Source organism: Trichoderma breve, chromosome 2 (assembly GCF_028502605.1).
Source record: "Trichoderma breve strain T069 chromosome 2, whole genome shotgun sequence".
NCBI classification, from domain to species: domain Eukaryota; kingdom Fungi; phylum Ascomycota; class Sordariomycetes; order Hypocreales; family Hypocreaceae; genus Trichoderma; species Trichoderma breve.
In genome coordinates, this window is record NC_079233.1 from 3,794,263 (window position 1) to 3,813,716 (window position 19,454).

The 19,454-nt window shown below is 48.8% G+C and overlaps 9 protein-coding genes across 9 annotated transcripts; 5 read left to right on the plus strand and 4 right to left on the minus strand.

Moving 5' to 3' along the window:
- Positions 1-1,112: 1,112 nt before the first annotated feature.
- On the plus strand, positions 1,113-2,295 carry T069G_03354 (aldo/keto reductase family domain-containing protein; the record flags this gene model as incomplete). Its single annotated transcript, XM_056170564.1, has 3 exons — positions 1,113-1,257; positions 1,410-2,200; positions 2,260-2,295. The coding sequence occupies 3 exons, from the start codon at positions 1,113-1,115 to the stop codon at positions 2,293-2,295; spliced, it is 972 nt and encodes a 323-aa protein (XP_056031456.1).
- Positions 2,296-2,662: 367 nt separating this feature from the next.
- T069G_03355 (leucine rich repeats (2 copies) domain-containing protein) lies at positions 2,663-3,925 on the minus strand (the record flags this gene model as incomplete). The annotated part of the gene is made up of 2 exons (XM_056170565.1): positions 2,663-3,621; positions 3,682-3,925. The coding sequence occupies 2 exons, from the start codon at positions 3,923-3,925 to the stop codon at positions 2,663-2,665; spliced, it is 1,203 nt and encodes a 400-aa protein (XP_056031457.1).
- Positions 3,926-4,765: 840 nt separating this feature from the next.
- Positions 4,766-5,734, plus strand: T069G_03356 (uncharacterized protein; the record flags this gene model as incomplete). The annotated part of the gene is made up of 2 exons (XM_056170566.1): positions 4,766-4,940; positions 4,995-5,734. 2 exons carry the CDS (start codon positions 4,766-4,768, stop codon positions 5,732-5,734), a joined length of 915 nt encoding a protein of 304 aa, XP_056031458.1.
- Positions 5,735-6,844: 1,110 nt separating this feature from the next.
- Positions 6,845-7,868, plus strand: T069G_03357 (BTB/POZ domain-containing protein; the record flags this gene model as incomplete). The annotated part of the gene is made up of 4 exons (XM_056170567.1): positions 6,845-7,023; positions 7,078-7,490; positions 7,546-7,777; positions 7,838-7,868. The coding sequence occupies 4 exons, from the start codon at positions 6,845-6,847 to the stop codon at positions 7,866-7,868; spliced, it is 855 nt and encodes a 284-aa protein (XP_056031459.1).
- A 986-nt stretch (positions 7,869-8,854) lies between these two features.
- On the minus strand, positions 8,855-10,511 carry T069G_03358 (PCI domain-containing protein; the record flags this gene model as incomplete). Its single annotated transcript, XM_056170568.1, has 6 exons — positions 8,855-8,938; positions 9,012-9,426; positions 9,478-9,539; positions 9,595-9,820; positions 9,873-10,165; positions 10,227-10,511. The coding sequence occupies 6 exons, from the start codon at positions 10,509-10,511 to the stop codon at positions 8,855-8,857; spliced, it is 1,365 nt and encodes a 454-aa protein (XP_056031460.1).
- Positions 10,512-11,386: 875 nt separating this feature from the next.
- On the plus strand, positions 11,387-12,042 carry T069G_03359 (ribosomal proteins 50S-L18Ae/60S-L20/60S-L18A domain-containing protein; the record flags this gene model as incomplete). Its single annotated transcript, XM_056170569.1, has 3 exons — positions 11,387-11,581; positions 11,648-11,824; positions 11,884-12,042. The coding sequence occupies 3 exons, from the start codon at positions 11,387-11,389 to the stop codon at positions 12,040-12,042; spliced, it is 531 nt and encodes a 176-aa protein (XP_056031461.1).
- Positions 12,043-13,060: 1,018 nt separating this feature from the next.
- On the plus strand, positions 13,061-13,735 carry T069G_03360 (acetyltransferase (GNAT) domain-containing protein; the record flags this gene model as incomplete). The annotated part of the gene is made up of 1 exon (XM_056170570.1): positions 13,061-13,735. One exon carries the CDS (start codon positions 13,061-13,063, stop codon positions 13,733-13,735), a length of 675 nt encoding a protein of 224 aa, XP_056031462.1.
- Positions 13,736-15,383: 1,648 nt separating this feature from the next.
- On the minus strand, positions 15,384-16,232 carry T069G_03361 (chromo (CHRromatin organization MOdifier) domain-containing protein; the record flags this gene model as incomplete). Its single annotated transcript, XM_056170571.1, has 2 exons — positions 15,384-16,119; positions 16,177-16,232. 2 exons carry the CDS (start codon positions 16,230-16,232, stop codon positions 15,384-15,386), a joined length of 792 nt encoding a protein of 263 aa, XP_056031463.1.
- A 700-nt stretch (positions 16,233-16,932) lies between these two features.
- On the minus strand, positions 16,933-18,578 carry T069G_03362 (guanine nucleotide exchange factor synembryn domain-containing protein; the record flags this gene model as incomplete). Its single annotated transcript, XM_056170572.1, has 5 exons — positions 16,933-17,038; positions 17,091-18,208; positions 18,267-18,343; positions 18,404-18,478; positions 18,542-18,578. 5 exons carry the CDS (start codon positions 18,576-18,578, stop codon positions 16,933-16,935), a joined length of 1,413 nt encoding a protein of 470 aa, XP_056031464.1.
- Between the last annotated feature and the right edge of the window lie 876 nt (positions 18,579-19,454).

Sequence of the window (19,454 nt, forward strand, 5' to 3'; positions counted from 1 at the left end):
CGATGTCATCTTATCCCTCAGGTCAAGCCTCCCATGTCCTATTCCTGAATCAAGTCCAAACTTTCGTCCAACCAGTCGTCTTTATTAGTGATGTCTTCCTCCTCCTAGTGGATAATAAGCTCCATCGAAAGCGTCGGGAGCCACAAGGGGCGGCAACCAACCGGACAATTAGCCGCATCCTGGCCGGCGGAGCTCGAGCGATTTAGGCTAAATTGCACATTTGCGGTTCCCTCAGCCTGATCATCCGGAATATCGAAGAACTGTTTCGAGAACCCGAAGGTGAATGCAGCTTGTTGCCGCAGCATTCCATGGTCATCTTCTCGCCCCCCATTCAGATCCACAATGACATGTTTTTTTCTCGGTGATGTACGAGTAAATGAAAAAGAGGGCTTGAGCTGCAAGGTAAAGCGCCATATTCCCGAAATGCATGTGGCATCATGCCTACGTAGGTTAGCAGAGCCACATCGGTTCATGCCCGTACATACCAGATGAGCGAACGCAGTTAAACGCACAAATAAGAGACAAGAGAGCAAAGTGACAAGTTAAACGCGCTAATAGGAGAGCAGAATGACGAGCCACCAAGGACCCTGAGCTCTCCGTGTTAGACAAGATAGATGACAGCTTGCGGCCACATGCTCCCCCACCTCCTGGGTGAGAAAGCCATACATACGGGCCGGTTAGATCTGCTAGTTTCTACCCGCCCTCATGCATATAGGCGGCAAACAAGAACTGGCGCTGGGTCCGACGGATTATTACTGGAGCTTTGGCTTGGGCCGTTGCCTCCTCATATCTAGACTCGCCCATCCATCCCAGGCCCCAGCTGACCCTTACTTGGCGGGCTAGAGTGGGATTCGATTCCACTGCGTCAAAAAAGAAAAAGAGGACTCCGCAAAGGGGCGATAGCAAGGCTGCGGCTGCGAATAAGAGAGTAACCCCAAGCCATGAGGCACCGAGCGAGCATCCTCTCGAGTGGAGTTCGAGCGTTGTCCATAAATAAGCCCCGACAACCTTCGTTCTTCCTGTCTCGTTTGTCTATCTCATCTGACGCTCAACCGGTTCACACTCACAAGACCTACCGTTGTTTCTCGACCCAAGGAAGACTAGCAAGCAAGATGGCGTCCCCCACGATTAAGCTCAACAGCGGATATGAGATGCCCCAGGTGGGCTTTGGCCTCTGGAAGGTCGACAACGCCGTGTGCGCGGATACCGTTTACAACGCCATCAAGGCCGGTTACCGTCTGTTCGACGGTGCTTGTGGTAAGTTTCAATCTTTTTCTCAAACTCAAAGAGAAGAGTGAAAAAAAATAGAAGAATCTCTCTCTCTTTTCCCCGCATTTTGCTCGTGAAAGTTGGGGTTGCGTCACTAGAAAACAGCATCAGCGCTAACGTTGCATCTCCCACTTACACAGACTATGGCAACGAAAAGGAGTGTGGCGAGGGTGTTGCCCGCGCCATCAAGGAGGGCATCGTGAAGCGTGAGGAGCTCTTCATCGTCTCCAAGCTGTGGCAGACCTTCCACGACGAGGACAAGGTCGAGCCCATCACCCGCAAGCAGCTTGCCGACTGGCAGATTGACTACTTTGACCTCTTCCTCATCCACTTCCCCGCTGCCCTCGAGTACGTTGACCCCAGCGTCCGCTATCCCCCCGGATGGTTCTACGACGGCAAGAGCGAGGTCCGATGGAGCAAGACCACCCTCCAGCAGACCTGGGGAGCCATGGAGAAGCTGGTCGATGCCGGCCTTGCCCGCAGCATCGGTATCTCCAACTACCAGGCCCAGTCTGTGTATGACAACCTCATCTACGCCAGGATCCGCCCGGCTACGCTCCAGATTGAGCACCACCCTTACCTCCAGCAGCCCGACCTGGTCAACCTTGCTCAGAAGGAGGGCATCACCGTCACAGCATACTCCTCCTTCGGCCCCACTGGCTTCATGGAGATTGAGGACTTCCGCGTCAAGCACGCCGCTCCTTTGATGGAGAGCCCCGTCATCAAGGAGATTGCCACCAAGCACAAGAAGACCCCTGCTCAGGTCCTCCTCCGATGGGCTACTCAGCGCGGCCTGGCCGTTATCCCCAAGACCAGCCGATCGGAAGTCATGGCCCAGAACCTGGATTCAGTCAACTTCAACTTGGACGACGGCGACTTGACCAAGATTGCCGAGATGGACTTGAACATCCGATTCAACAAGCCCACAAACGTGAGTTGCCTCTTGTCATCACTCGTATCAAACTGTTCATTGCTAACCTTTGAGCACAGTACTTCTCCGCTGATAAGCTGTTCCTCTTTGGCTAAATTGGAAGATGGTTGGGTAAAGAAAAAAAAGAAAAAGAAATCCTTTTGTGCTAGTAAAATTCCCTTGTTGGTGTTAGGATCACGTCTTCATTGTTCCACTTTCAAAGAATAGCTGGGCGGTCAGTCTGGATAGAATACAAATATCAGAATATTCCGAACCATTGGAGCTGGCAAAATCTTTGTTTCATCTTTCACCACTTTGGACACGATGAGTGTCCGATCAAATTAAATCAGTGAAACGGGACACAAATGCCTTGATTGTTGCAGCAAAAGATGCCATGACATAATAATTCGTTTGACGCCGTAGTATTTCCTCCAAAAGACAAACCATTCTGCAACTCTAATACTCCAATCCACATCGTGAAACTCACATTATACTCTCACGAATGCTGAACAAGGTTAGAGGATGATCAAACTGGGAAATACCGGGGGTAAGATAAGACTCACTAGCATCAATCTGCTTCACTTGTGGGAGTGCAAGCCGAACTTTGTTCCTGTACAGAGCGGGGCCACGCAGCTGAAGAGGGTTGCCCTCAAAATAGACGGTTGTCAAGTCCTCCTTGTCTTTCAACTCCTTTTCCACCTCGGCAAAGTCTCCCAGTTGATTGTAACTGGCCCACAATTCTTCGAGATTTTCCAAGGGACCAACACCTTTGAGGCTGCTAATCTGATTGTTGGAAATTTCGAGTATCTTGAGGTTGGTGTTATTCTCAATACCTTCCAAGGATTCGAGGGCGTTGTGGGCAATGTATAGCTCCTCTAGCTGAGGGACTTCCTTGAGGGGAGACAAATCTCGGATGCGGTTGGACTGGATACTCAGCAGACGCAGCTTGGGGAGTCCTCCGAGCCCTGTCAGCTCTGTAATCTTGTTCTTCGCCAGCCAGAGCTCTTCTAGATTCTGCAGGCTATCAAGGTTTTGGATCTCTCGGATACGGTTTGAGCCGAGTTCTAGAGACTTGAGCTTGTCAAGACCTTCTAGCCCCTCGATTTTGCTGATCTTGTTAGCGACCAGGAATATCTCCTTAAGGTCTTTAAGATGATTGATGTGCTTAATGTGTTTGATCTTGTTGAAACTGAGATCCAGGCTTGTAAGCTTTGTTAGGTTGTCCAAGCCCCGGATGTGGGAGATCAGGTTATCGTATAAATCCAGCTCTTCCAGCGTATCGGCAAGGCTTTCGAGACTTTCGATATCTTGGATGACATTTTGTCGGAGACAAATGCGGGTAACGTTCTTGAAGCGCTCCAGCCGTAGGGCAGGTAGTGACGAGATGCGAGAGTGGGAGCACATGATTTCTTCGGTGCCGGAATCCTCGCTGTCGAGCAAATCTGTCATGTGAAACAAACGTCAGCTCCGGATACGTAGAATCTCGGCTCATGGTTTCCTACTCTCGTCTGCCCGGATCTCCTCTCCATGCAGGACATTGCTGTCGTCTGAGTACTCCGGGTCTGACAGGGCCTCGGGATTGGTCATGAGCGCAGTCTTGGGAATCCGGAGCTTGCCATCCCATCCCTTGCTATCTCTGAGAGACGGGCTTGGCTCGCCATCGACGTGATGAGACGGCCGGTCGTCCACGATGTCGATGTGGGCAGTGCCCTCGCTCTCTTTATCTTTTTCGTGCGGGACGTCCATGACGCACTGCCGATTCTAGTGTAAGCTTGGGGCAAGATCGTCGCAGGAGAGATTTGGATTGTCAAAGTTCTGAAGCTCGGCCAGAAGACGTCGTAGGTGCTGGATGATGCTCTGATCACTGGATAGTTTGGTTTGTCTGAGAGCAGAAGAGGCACGCGAAACGGCTCCAGTGCTGCCTATTAGTATTTTCTGGAGCTTTCTTATTTAAGCTCCAACTTTGAGCCTTGCGACAGATGAGAGCCCGAGTGGCGTATTTTCAGTGATGGGTGACGCCCAAGCCCACTAAACGCACGGCTGCTTCAGGCTAACGCGGGGTGGCAGGGGCTGCATCATTACAAAAAGTCCTGTAATTGACCTTGACAGCTGCATGTGGCCATTTTTATGGCTGTTACATAACATCTATTGATCTTTCAAACGGCTCAACCTCTGGAAAGGAGCAAACAATACTGCCGAGGTCGAGCATGTTGTGAAAGATTGAGCAAGATTTGTTCCCACAGTCACTCCATACCTGATAGCGGAGTCCGGGAACTTCAGCTGTCAGTAATGCGCATCCCATCGTCGTCGGTTGCTCATCTCAGAGTGCCGGTGATACATGTGACGACAAGGGGCTACCGAACAGCTGCACCATGGGCATGGCAAGCAAGAAAACATACCGTTCAATATGGTTATAACCATGGGCGTTCCATTGTCAAGAGGCAAATCCATCTTGGCCAAGTCTTGATGCCGCCTCTCATCTTCACCGGACTCTTTCTTGCCCTCTGGTGCTACAAATGTATCATGCTTGTCTTATTTCAGAATGCCATCATATACAACCCCTTTCTCCCACCAAATGCACGAAGTATGACGATCTCCGAGTTTTCTCGTCAGTGTGGGGGCATCGAATGGAAAGAGGATAGAATCAAGTCTCTGGATGGCACAGAAGTTGCGCTTTGTATAAGTGAGATATCTTGTGGCGACGAGCGTGGTGGCTCATCCAAAGGACCAAAGACGCCAGTCTACATCCTCTATTTCCAAGGTATGCTAATCGAATTCCGTTAAAACTGTTGCATTTGGCTAATTTGAGGTATAGGGAACGCTTCATCTCTCCCCCCTCGACTGCCAGATCTGTCAGGCATCCTACGTCAGCTGAAAGCAGAAACCAAGGGACAAGTGCACTACACCATGATTTGTCTCAGCTACAGGGGATATTGGACATCTCACGATCGTCCTTCCGAGAAAGGCATCGACTTGGATTCTGAAGCGGCTCTCCGATGGGTGTCAAAGCTTCATCATGAGAAACATAAAGAAACACAGGTGGCACCAGTCACTATCCTTTGGGGACAGAGCATCGGATGTGGCTTCGTGACAAACCTAGCTGCCAAGACCCAAGATGCTGCCAATCTGCCAATCAATGCCCTGGTGCTAGAGACGCCGTTCACAAATACCCGAGCAATGCTCACGGCGCTGTATCCGCAAAAGTGGCTGCCATATCGATATCTATGGCCGTTCTTGCGCAACCACCTCGACAGCTGGGCAAACTTGGAGCTGATAACCGCAAAAGCCCAAAAGCCAGGGGTCTACATAGTAGAGGGGGGCAAGGACGAATTGGTGCCATCTGATCATGGCGACATCCTTTATCGGCGGTGCCAGGACGTCCAATTATATGCAGAACTGCACACCGTTCGCGGAGCGCTCCATAACGATGTGATGGTAAGGAGACATGGCAAACACATCATTGCACAGTCTATTGCCGTAGCGGTCTCGCGGGCGCAGGAACTCTCTGCCGATCAGGTGCAATGTCTGCCCGGGTTGGCAAAAAGCAAAACCTGAGCGTGAACACCGGACCCGAATCTTATACATGAGAGTTTGGTCAGATCAGCTGTGCTACGGCTCCTACTTCCAGTCATGGCCAAGTCCGCGCCCAACACACACACACGGGATCCTCGTACCGGCCTTAGCTGGTGCAGTAGCTTACCAGAAACTCAGATGCAACAAGGCCTGTACCTTGCAATGCAATCTATCCATGATCCACTGGCGAAAAGCACGGCCCAAGCGTGAGGCTTGTTGCAGGCCGTCCGTTGTGAGACACTTGCTGTCGTGAGAATTAGATAGAGCGTTCAAGGCATCAGGACTGCTTCAACCATGGTCGGTGACAAAACCTTGATGTAATTGGCTTCAATTGACTCCGAGATTCTCACATTCCTCTCGTCTGAAGTTTCCAGCAGCCCGAATCCCAAAACTTTTGATTCCGCGTGCCCCATCGCCTTGATGCACTATCGCGCATTCCTGCAGGCTGGTGTATGGATGCCTTGCACGGCTCCAGGCACCGCACGGCTCAGAACAGGCTGTCCCACTACAGCCACCATCAAACCTGTTGAAACGCCCGTGGCCTGCCCCCCCTTTTCTCAGCCCTTCTTTGCTCTGACTCGACGAACTTAGCAAGGATCCTTGGTCATCGGGCTGCGAATCCGCCTTGGCCTCTCAGAATGGTCGATACAAGTGCCGCCTGGCATCACGTGCTTTCGCAATCTTTTGGCGTTCACAGTGACGCACTGTGACTTTTACTGTACAGGACTAGACGCGAAATTAACCGAGTGGACGCGTTGTGTCATCTCATTATCACCAACCCTGCCTAGGCCGCCTCACTAACGGATCCGGGGGGTGTCCATAGGCAGACAACGCCTCCTATGGCTTGGGTCCGGTGTCGTATAAAACCATGGCGTTCCACCTCGCTTTATGCAAAAATTTCAGCATCGTCCGGCTCGGTGCCTTAGGTAAGTGAATCGATTTTACGGTGTGGTCGATTCATTCCGGACTTTCCTCTCCTTCACACTTAATGGTTATGGGCAGATTGCACGGTTGATTGCATCTGCCGTTCATGACAATTGTGTCTTTCTTTAATTAATCTTTTTAATCACACCGTCTCCGACCGGGTCCACAATGTTCTCCAGGCGCTACGAAACCTCCAGCCGGAGCTTTTCCAAAGGCCACAAAGTGACTAAATCCAGCTCTTCCTTTAGCAAGGACAGCGGTATTACTAAAAAGCGCCATGAATCTCGCCACCGGAGACCAGCTACGGCTTCGTCCGCAACTGCCAGTGAGGACACCATCATGACAAGGTAAGTCATCCTCTATCGTGCAACCCAAAGAGTGTCTACTAATGCCACCACTAGCAACCTGAGCTCTTCTGTTGTGACCCTCGTTGTCGGTGCCGAGCAGAGACTTTTCGCCGCGCACGAAAACGTCCTCTCTTCGAGCCCCTTTTTCGACAACGCCCTGCGAAAACTCTACACCGACCCCTCTGCCAAGAGAATCTCTCTTCCGGACGAAGAGCCCGAGATTTTCAGCTCGGTGCTGGAGTACATGTATAAAGGGGACTACTATCCCCGCTTGGTGCACAACAAGCGGCGGGATTCCTGGGAACTAGAGGCCCCCGGGAATGACGATGATAGAAGGACGGCAGAAAGTACAGTCTACCATCGTGGCGTTGACGGTGACCTACTCAAGGACACTGTCATCTACTGTGCTGCTGAGCGGTATGGCCTAGATGAGTTGAAGAAACTGGCTCTGCGCAAGCAAGGTCTTCGTAAGTTCTCTTGTTAGCACATTGTTCGTCCTGTCCTACTCCTGACACAAAGTAGAATCCGGCATTCAGTGCAGCACCATCTTGGCCTCTGCAAGATATGCATATGCCAACACCCCTGACAGCGACTCAAAGCTGCGAGCCCATTACTTGGCTCTGATCATTCGATCTCGTAGCACATTCAAGCGAAGTGGCACAATGCAGCTCGAAATGTTCAATGGAGGCACTCCGCTCTTCTTTGACCTCTTTGTGGCCCTCTGCAACCACGTCGATGATATTTCATCTACACAGTAGGTCTTTCTTATCTGTTATTTCTTTTAATTACTAGTACGTGATTAACAGTCAAGAAGAAATACCCCACGATCTACCCGCCACATGTAATGTCTTAAGCTCGTCTCTATAAGAGCCAATTTCCTTTCCTATGTCACCCACCAAAATGACCACACCAGCCCGATAACAAAAACAAACAGTCGCGGCGCTTTTATGGAATCATGTTTTCTTTATGCAGTTATTTTTTTTTTCACGACTATTCCCCCACGTCATCTCTTGTATCATTATGTCTCTGCTTTTTTCAGCCGCCACACCCAGCGGCTTGTTTGTTTTATCTCATTTGTCAACTCTTGAAGATTTATGGCACTATCTGAAATTACGATGATTTGGTATTTATGGACGGGGGATCACGTATTATTCTGAACGAGCTGAGATTGAACTATAAGGTTAGCTCGTATCTATAAAAGGGATTGAGGCTCACAAGAGTCGCTGTATTCGTTGTGTTAGAGCTATATACCGAGCTTGTATTAAAAATAAGTTACTTCTTTTGTTTAGCAAAAACTTACACTCCAAGTCACACAGCTGTTGAGTTGAAGCTGGCATCATCCCTTGATTTGGTAAAGAACTTTGAAGTAAAATGGTAATATATCGGATCATGTGCCATGGCCTCATTCGTTCCTCATCATCGAACCGCGCACCCTTCGGACATCCCAGTCAGATCCCTAAACTTTCCGGGCAATGAGTCATTAGCTTAATGCAAAAATACTCAGGCAAACATCAGGTGTGGTAGCAGCGAAGGTGTACATGTGCACGCAAGAGTCTCAGTGAGCCAACCAAGCGGCGAGGCTGTTGGATGAAGCAGCCACTAGGAGAAGGCCGTATTCACGGATATCTTGGCTATCTAATATGTTATGCGTGCTGTAGTACTTCGGGTGTAGGTATGGCTAGTGGGTAGCGAAACATGTGCGCGCACTTAAACCTTTTTCTGAGAATAATAGGCTGCAAGATGCCTCTCGCGTATGAAGCTACGAGGCTAGAATGATTCTGAGTTTCATTAAACGACTATGATCATCATCTGATACCACCTTCGGTCTCATTTAGACGCCTGTCCCCGGGAAAGCGCCTTTCTTGGATAACACTACGATGCCTCGTTCGCGGGCAATATAGCCTTTCATCAGATCCTAGTTATCGACGTCAGCAACCATGCTCGGATGATAAATGCAAATAAACGCAATCAGAGAGTCTGAACCATACCTTGTAGATCATATTTGCTATCAAGCATTCGACTTCATCAGTGTCAACCAACTCTCCACCGCTCCCCATACAAATAGCTGCGCGGAATTCTGCCACTGGTACTCGTGTGCGGCGTACTGGAGTGGTTTCTCCCTCTTTGAGCTCGTCAAACCCTCCCGCGATGAAGACTTTGCGTAACAAGTTGCGCAAGGCAATGTCACGACCACGTTCAAGCGTCAGGTAAATGCGCCTCTTGACAAATTCATCCTCACCTTCTTGTAGTGCGAGGTCAAAGGCGCGAAGATCACCGCTTCTGATGCATTGGGCTAGGGGAAGGAAGAGCTTTTGTAGGCGCGGAAATGGCTCCAGAAGTGCTTTTGTGGGCAACACGTGGGTAGTGAGGAGGCGACATGGGATGAGATACGTAAGGATGCGCCTATAAATTGTTAATACTGCATTAGTTAAGTGACAAAATATTTCAACATACTCCAAATTTGGCAGTGCATCCTTGTTGCAGAGCTCCCATGCTTCGACAAGATGTTTCTCCGCCTGGAGTAGTGCCGTTAGTTATAAAAACGCCTCATGATAGAGAACTTCTTCTCACCTCGACATAATTTTCTTCGAGGAAAAATAAAACGCCCTCATAAAACTTGAAGGTGACCCTTTGTGACTTTGGAAACGCCGACAATGGTGGCATGTCTCCTCTGTATGCGCTCAACGTCTTTAAAATGGTTCGTGAGAGTGAGGCCGAGTTCAGCTTAAAGTATGTTTTGAACAGCAGGTTGATGATGAAATAGATGCCCCATTTCCTGGATTCTTCTAACGGCGCTCTAAACCTGAGTGTTAGAATCACACAACATGGGATTGAAGCAGGCCACAAACCTGTCATTGAGACAAAGTGTGAATATTCTTTTCAGATGCTGCTCGCAATCTCTCAGTTGGCCTTGTTTTTCGGTCTCTGGATCAAAGTCATCCTGCATAAGAGAGGCTCCTCCAGAGTTGTCACCGAGGTTGCGGCTGCGCTCCGCATCAGATTTGATGGCGAATAGTCTCAAGTATTTGCCGATCATGTAGAGACACGGGATTGTCCACGCTTCGAACCCAAAGTTATTATACCCCCGAATCAGTATGGATGTTAATTCTTTCCATGATTCATAGACTTTGGTCCACGTTGACTGTTCCAACGTTAGCAGCTAGGCACCCATGGTCTTTAGTATACAGCGTCACGTTATATACCTTGCCATCTTCTCCTGCAACAATGTCCCCAACAGCATTCCAATATGCAGCATATACTTCGACCCAGCCTTTGATCTCCTCATGATCCAGACCTCGCTGGTGAGATGAGTTTGATTTGATCAAGTGTTTGATGTCGCCTTTGATCCTAGACGAATTGCTGCTCTTCAAAATCGACCTCAGTCGCTGGGGATTCTCTGGTGGGGAAATCGGTGAGAGCGTTGCTGCGAGCAAGTATCCATTCTGCTCTGCATGGGCTCTCGCAAAGCCCTTGAATAGCTCGTCCATATCGATGGAGATGAAAGCCCGAAATGGGCTTGAATGGTTAAATGCTGGTTCGCTCTCAGTTCCCGTCGAGTCAGAGAGCAAGTTGATTCTGTTTGAGGTAAGACAATTCTGGTCCGATTGAGATGGTGCAGTCTATAAGAAGAGATTGATACAGCTAAGAATGTCTATCCATACCACAAGGGAAGCTCCAACGCCTTACCACCCATCACAGGTAAAGGCATCAAGGTACGTACCGCTTAGCTCCAATGGTAGCTGAGGTAAGCAGAATCTGCGTGTGACTTTTCACGTGATGTGTTGCCGAACTCTTCTGGCGCTGTGGATCTGCTCTCAGCCAATCGCTGTGGAGGTTAAAGCCCTGCGACAAGTTTGGTGCTCAACCCTCCCCACTCACCCGCACACAAAAATTATCGCTGCATCACCTCTAACTTGACAATCTTCAAATTTCGCGATTTGTCGAACAGTCACAGTGAGTCGGAAGATTATCTTGTTCAGATATTGTACATACTAACGATCGTCCAGATGGGTAAGAATCCTCATTTACCAGTTCACCTTTCCGAGAATGCGCGTTGTTGGGAGGACATGATGCCGTCGAATTTCGCCGTAAAAATCAACAAAATCGCCATATGCCGAACTGGGATCTCGATTCAACCAATCGATTGAAAATTGATGATGCGGTGCCTGGAAGAGGGGGGACTGGACTTGACAGCCATCGTATTACGTCTGCGAAGAGCAAGGAGTTTTGCTATGGAAGATTTCTTCAAATCGAGACTCGACGACCCTGAGGAAACCCGGCAAATTTGGCACGAGACTACCGGCAGCGCGCATTCGACGGAACTCACTTCTCACAAACCTCTATGGCCTTGGATACTAACAACATGCAATCAGGTCGTCTTCAGGAGTACGAGGTCATTGGCCGCCACTTGCCCACCGAGGCCAACCCTACCCCGGCCATGTACCGGATGACCATCTTCGCCCCTAACGAGACGGTCGCCAAGTCCCGTTACTGGTACTTCTTGCGTGGTCTCAAGAAGGTCAAGAAGGCCACCGGTGAGATCGTCAGCATCAAGGCGGTATGTGGTTTACCCAGTTCGAAAAGTCTGCAGGCGGAATAGCGACTGACGGCGAGGAAATTCTAGATCCACGAGAAGCACCCCGAGAAGGTCAAGAACTTCGGTATCTGGCTGCGATACGACTCTCGCTCTGGCACTCACAACATGTACAAGGAGTACAGAGAGCTGACCAGAACCGATGCCGTCGAGTCCCTGTACTCTGACATGGCTGCCCGCCACCGTGCCCGTTTCAGGTCCATCCACGTATGTCGAACACAAATCTGGTATAGATGTCGCTACTTGATTACTGACAATTTACCCAGATCCTCCGTGTTGTTGAGGTCGAGAAGACCGCCGACATCAAGCGCCCCTACATCAAGCAGCTGGTTTCCAAGAACCTGAAGTTCCCTCTCCCCCACCGCATCACCAAGACCAGCACCCAGAAGCTGTTCAGCGCGAAGCGACCATCCACTTTCGCTTAAGAATGTTATTGGTTTTGAGGACGGTTGGGCTAGGTTCTGCGGGTGTTTACAACGGATCATGGAAATATCACTGCATTTGCTCGTTTAAAGAAGAGCATTGAATGAACCAAAAAATTCTGAACACGGAGTAGATTTTATGACGCAAGAAATGTGAATGTCTCTATGTTTTTTGTACAGCGTCCCGTGTTCATGGATGGGGAGGCGACCACCGATTCAACTGAGACGTGAATTGGTGTCGAGGTGATAATTCGACGGGGAAAAAAAGCAGGTGGGAGCTCGGCAATTCAAATTATCGAGTTCAGGCTGCACAATACAAAACAATTGACTTTCAACGAAGCGTCCGTCCCAAGACTTTTCTTGTTTCGAGTGCATGGGCCAGCAGTAACACATTTCTGTGTTGAGTTTCAGTAACATCTTGACTCTTCTCTTACAAATGACAGCTAACTCTTAACTCTCTTCTTACAAACAGCCAACTGTCATATGTAAACTTCTCTTATTTCGTTTTCCATCGTTTTCTGAAATTAGACAACTCAAAAAAGTTCGCTCGAATCATTCCTAATCGGGCTCGCCGTGCTGGCGCGGACCCGGCCATACAAGTTTCGGCCGACCAACCTATTTGAGACGACAGCCAAGAAGGACGTACTAAAATACTAATCAAAAAGTCCGTCTACAAACGGCCCAAACCACTGGAGAAAAAAAATGTTATTAAAAGTTATATGCCACACGATGGAGAATGATACCGCTCTCAGCTAGCAATCCGGTATCAATCCGGTATGACTCACGCCAAAGAAAAAACGAGGCTGTCTGCATCTTGATGACAGCAAAAGTTGCGTTTTCTTTGAATACTTAAACTGGCCCTAAACCTTCTTTTATTTTATTTCTTAAATTCACTACTCATACGATCCTTCTTATCCAGTTCAAGCTCAAGTCTTCTTGGAGTTTTTCAATTCGCGTTTGCCGAACTTGCAGCATTTACACTACATCACTACTCCGTCGATACCACAGAAACTTCTACACAATGGCACAAAGCAATGGCGCTACTGAGTTAGAATGGGTGACGGTCAAAACAACTCTACCAAAACCCTATCCTCCCATGTCAGAGCGGGAGCCTATCCGAACTGAGCGCCTCATCCTCCGGCCATACGCCGCCACAGACCTCAATGACTTTCATCTCCTCCGCATACAGCCCGAAGTCATGAAGTGGACATCACAGGGCAAGCCCGACACAGACCTAGCACAAACCGAAAAGGTCCTCGCAGACAGGCTACCGGGCACTGATGGTGAATCAGCCTACGAGTTCGCCATCTGCTGGGCAGAGACCGGCGAGATGATTGGCACAGGTGGCTCTCACATGCGGGTGGGAGAGCTCGGCTGGCCTGTCGTCGGCTACATGTTTCGATCCGAGTTCTGGGGCAAGGGCATCGCTACTGAAGTTATGAGCGCCATTCTCAAGGCTTACTGGGCACTTCCCCGAGAAGAGGTCGAGATCAAGGTGGAGAAGAGCACTGTTGAGGGCGAGAGCGAGCGACAGCCAGAGCGCATCACCGCGGTGACGCTGGATAGCAACGGGCCCAGTCAGAATGTATTGGGCAAACTTGGCTTTAAGCTGGTCAAGAAATGGGAGGAAGAGGAGCCTAACACGAAAGTGATGGAGCTCCTCTATGGATATGCCGTGCAAACGCCGAATGCCTAAGTAAGCATAAGGACGGTGTTGGAGATAACCATATTCGCATATTACACTTTGGAAGCCAAGCGTCTGCATAGTTTATGATTTAGCGATATAGATATGAGGGATAAAAGTAATACACTACTAAATGGCAACCAAAATAATAATTCATGGTATCCTGTACTTTTACAACGTGACATGCGAATGGAATTGATGAGGAGGGCGGAGAAGCGCCAGAAGTGACATTTGTTTGGCCGATCTTCCCCGTCTGGGCACACTTGCTTATTCTATGTAAATCAGAGAACAGACCAGCAAATTATGCACGAGTAGATGATTCGCAGATTCCGTCAGACACGATATTGTCAAGCGCCCCAAGCCAGGGATGCATCTCCACAAGCTAGCCCGACTTGATCGGAGTGCAAGGAAGCCAAAACAAGCATGAACATTCACTCATTCGGCCTCCTCGGTAGGCTTGCCGAGCCGAGAGTGCACTAACGCCAGCCTACATAAACGAGAGGCATTCATAGGTCTGCAAATGAGATGTTAGGTGGAATGTATGCAACTACAGACTGAAGAGGGATGTGTGATGCTCGGGCCGTCTGTGAAGTACCGAATACAATTACACACGATGAGTAGACTCCAAAATAGAATGCATAATTCTTGTTTAGTATATCGAAGGAAATGGAGTCGTTGAAAAAATAAGACGAAGTAGTCAGTGAGTCAATGTTTGTTGCGATATAGCCCTTGTAAATGTTGCCGACTTCGGGCTTACTCGAGTCATTCTTACCAACAAAAGGTCTTTCTTCATTTCAAATCTTCTGTCGCAGCAGCAGCGATATTGGTTAGTCATGCCTTGATACCAAATAGGATAGAAACACTTGAAGATCAACTTCTTTGCTGGCGACCAAAATAGCCTGTTAGGCAGGTCCTTGATGGTTATATGGCTGAGGTGGTCATTGGGTTTGCTACAGGACCAACAGCCCCTCCATTTCCTGCGTGTTATACACATCAACACCAAATTACCTACAACACAAAACAAACAAAAAGAGAGAAAGGAAGAAATTACAAAAAAGAGAGAATTCAATTAAAATAGTAAATGGATTTCCTAAATAAGAAGATAAATTCCCAAAAATCCAAAAATAAATGCCATGCGACCTGTGTGGATCGAACACACGACCTTCAGATGTCAAGAGATTGAAGTTGAAGCTTCAGTCTGACGCTCTCCCAGCTGAGCTAAGGTCGCAAGCTAATTGGTTGAAAGAATGGGATGCTAATTCAACTTGTGTATGGAGCAGGCAGAAGTGATGGGGGGGAAAGTAAACAAACAATGGTCCATGCAATTTATGGGCCATTTATTCATTGTCCCTAGTAGCAATTCGTTTGCTTGTTTGATGCTGCGGTATTGAATTTCATTATGTAAAGTCGAAATACCGACGCTTCCCAGTCTGGGAGCATTGAATATTTGCCGTTGAAGTGAAAATACGACTGCTAGCCATCCCTAAGAAAAGAGCATTGAATCTCATGTCCTCATCCATACCCATAAGATATCTCTTACCCTAAAGAGGAAAAAGACGCCAAACATTGGAAAACCACTATATACATTCGCTTAGAGGCATTACCACCTCTTGACGCTCCCATTCAGGAAAAAAAAAAAAGGCCAACCTGCACGCCCTCGTCATTTCTTCCCTGCTTTCTTCTCAGCTTTCTTCTCATAGGCCTCAACTAGACCTTTGCAATTGGCCAGATTCTTCTTTGGCTCCCACGTGTTGTCCTTGTCGCTGAAGCCCTTCCACTTGACCCTGAAGTAGTGCTCCAGAGTTTCCTCTTCAATTCTGGAGTCGATGATTTTCTCCACCTCCCACTCTTTCCGCCCACCTTTAACTTTACCGGTGGCTTCAAATTCCTTGGCTTTCCCGGCGGGCCTGCCTCTGCGCTTTACTGGTTGTGCCTTGGCTGGTTGTGCCTTGGCTGGTTGAGCCTTTGCTCTCTGTGCTCTGGCTGGCTGTGCTCTGGCTGGCCGTCCAGATTTTCGAATCGCGCTTTTCACGTCAACGCTTCTCTTTGCGCGCTCTCGCTTCACGGGAGATGCAGCTTTGCGAGCAGGCTTAGCCTGACGCCTGGACGACTGTCTTGGTGTAGCAGGGGCTGCTGAGGTCTCTTCACCGTTTTCACCGTCTTTGACGTCCTTGGATTGCGCTGGACTCTTTGCCGTGTCTCCTGAGCCATTAAGCTGTCTGGCCAGTGAAGATCGCGTCGAAGATCTAGCTGATTTGAAGGCCGGCGAAACCGGAGAGTGAACCAGTGAAGCAAAACGTTCAGCCGATGAAATCTGAGCATCTTCCGGTGAGTGGGGAAGATCCGGTGGTGGCATCTGGTTACTGGACGTGTCCAGCCCAGCCTCTCCAAACATTCTACCCAGACATTAGATTCAACAGGCGATTGCCAAACCAGAATCTCGCGCTTCCTACTGAGACATGAGCTCGCTCACTTCCGCGCTTTCAACATCATCAAATAACCGGGGCATGACTGCTGAGTCTGAAATCTTCAAATGAACGCGACCTGGTTTATCAAGCTTTAGGGCAACCACGATGGGAGCACCTGCAAGAGGTGGAGGAGAAGAAAACGCGTTAGGTGCCTTTGTGTTCTCGGATTGTTTCTATAAGGTGCAGCTTGGAGGAATGGATGTCCTTTCATCTGAAGTATGCGGTCACGTGGTAACCTTCAACACCCCTTATAAGAGCTCAATTCAAGGCTGTGAAGGAAGATAGAAGCGAAGATATTTTTTTAAAAAATAAAAATAAAAATTAAATAGATAAAATGTATTACCTATGCATCTTGCGATGGCATTACAATATCGTCGCCGGGGGTGTCGGGTATAGTAGCGCCTCCTTGCAGCAATCTCCAGGCAGACAGACACAAGGCACCTGAACATGAAACTGCTGGTTAATTGCAGATGGACTTGAAAGTGCATGTATCTAATCACCGCAAGTCAATTCCAAGATATCTTAGCTGTGTCACCCTTCTCTCTATCTAGAAGTGAAAAAATGGTACATCAGTCTTTCTTCATGCTACTACATACTAGGTATTAAATGTCCGCTCATCTAAGTGGGTATAACCAAACCCTGCCGCTTGCAAAGATCTAAGACTTCAATGCTATGCCCTAAAAGATGGGTATGGAACCGTAAATAACTGGGTACATATACATTGCATGATGTGTGGTGAGCTCAGTCAAGCTCCTCCACCTCATCATCGCCAAGATCACGGAATCTGCCTTCTCGCACTGCCTGTGCGACGGGATTTTCGACATCTATGATGCCGTTGCTTCTAAGTCTAATAGCTAGATGTTAGTTACTCCTGAAATTGCGTGGATGAGAGACCTTACCGTTCAAAGAGCACAAATAACCTCTCTGCCTCGCGTAGCTGCTCATCTTCAGTCATTGGCGGCATCTCCGAAACCCTTTCTTGATCCAAGAATTGTCCCGTAATGGGATTCACAAGCCTTTGAGCGCCTGTAGAGTCGCCAGCATTGAACGTCGTTGAAGCACTTGCGGGGATCGGTACGTTATTCTGGAATAAAAAGCCAGAAGCAAACCCATACCCGACATTCTCCACAAACTTCGATGCATCCTTGTCTGATAATTGGAACAGGAGGTGTGAGACGGCATCTCGGAAGGCGGGGGCCATCGGGTTGGTCGAGTTCTTCAGCAATCTTGAAGACAGCGTCTTGCCTTTCCCAAGAACTGATTTCCGGTCCTCTGCGGTTGGTAGTAGCTTGCCGCTGATATATTGGCGCACTGAGCTGGGTGCACTCTCATGGACCTTAAGCATCGTGCTGATTAGAGGGGTGACGGTGACATCAAGGTCATTATCACCGTAATTTGCCATTGCCGAGTCAAGAAGAGATATCAGTCTAGCGGCAACTTTGTTAGATTCCGAGCTTGGGAAGATGGCTGCTTGGTTTGCGGCCGTCGACAGATCGAGATTAATCAGAGCGTTGACCAATGGTCCGAAAGGAGGCTCCAACGGCTTAGATGTTGGAATGTCTTGTTTCCACAATAACTCGACAATGTGCGGTACCGCTGGGCTAAATCGAGAGGCTTGATCTTTACAAAAGTGAGTGACATTAAACAGAAGTTTGAGAATCTCAGCGAGCGCCATATCCTCCATGGGCTGCGGCTGTGCAGGCTTAGTAGCTGCAAGTTTAGCATGCCGGCTGAGATTCTCTGTGATATTCTCGGCGAGGTCATGTTCGGTAATCAGGTTAACCAGATGCTCTTTGGTGCCATAAGTGGAAAGTAGCAAAATTCGTGACGTGAGAAACTCGTTATCCCAATTGTCAGTTTTGAGCCCCTCACAAGCCTTTATGGCGAATCCCTGGTCTACGAGCATCCGCCTTGTTTCAGGTTTTAGCAGCATCGAGTTAGCCAAAACTCTCAAGGCAGCTCGGTTTGTGTCACCAGACGAGCTGTTGAATCCATGCCGTAAAAGCATAGAGATGCCCTTGCAAATGTTAGCCTGATCTCTAGTGCAAAGCAACTCGTACTTATCAACTACTTACATCTTTGGTAAAGATAGGATCTGCGTTTCGGGGGTCTCGCCCGTAGATCTTCAGCTCTTCCAGGGCCTCATCTCGGTCTGAAGGACAATCAATAAACGACCTTTACAAATCACCAACGAATGCTGATGTTGACAAACCTTTGGGGAGAAGGGAGGCCTTATCGAGGTCCTCGGTGAGCTTATTGACTAGCTCAGTCACTGCCTTGAGTTTTGCTGAGTACCTGAGTTAGCTGCAAAGCACGTCTTGAGTATTCAGCGACTGCTAAATGGACTCACCAGGGCCGGTTGCCGTGCCCAGTTGGATACCAGGCATGGCGAAAAATGAGTCAGATTAAAGATGCTGAGAGAACATGAAAGGGAGAGAAGTTGGGACGGGTCAGATTGCGCGTAACAACCGTCGACGAATTTGAAAGAACAACGAAAGAAAAAGTCAAATGATTCGGCCGCTGCTAAGTATAGAGTCGGATTCTGACTGGTCGCCACTGGAGTACAGCTGTTTCGTATTGGCGTATTAGGGGATAAGAGGTGAGTAAGCTGCGATCAGTAGTTGCAGGAGGGAAGAAGAGATGCTACTGGTGAAGCAACGATGATAAAGGTCTGACGATTGTCGGGAAAAGTCATGAGAGCCGGGGCGCAAGGGATATGAATGAGATTAATAAGATGGGACGGTGCCTGTTTATTGAAGCAGGCATGCCGTCATGAGATGACTGACATAAATTTGCGGAACAGCCAGGGTTTCAGCAGATTATCAAGCCCAATATTGGCTGTATGATTTTTCCATCTCATCCCATCGAATAGAACTGGACAGCTCTCTTCTTTGTGCCACGATTGGCCGTGGCGATGAATCAGCGGCTCCGTCGGTGGCAATGGAATTGCGGAGATTGGCGATAGGCGACGCTGGAGCTCCTGTCTGCAGCCCCTGGACGGGCTGCCAGGTACATGCAACAGGCTCCAGCGAGACACCAAATCGCTTGTACCCGTAAGACAAATTTGAGAGCCCAGGTCATTAGCCCCAGCGCAGTTGAGCGCTATGTACAGCGGCCACTGCTAAGTTGTAGTGGGGGCAGCGCTAAAACGCGTGTCGAAGCGTGATCGCGTTTTGCTTAATTGATTTCGGCAAAAATTATGGGCCGTGTCACTCCGTACCTCCTCCCAGCTCATCGCAACGAACTTGGCCATGATGGCAGAC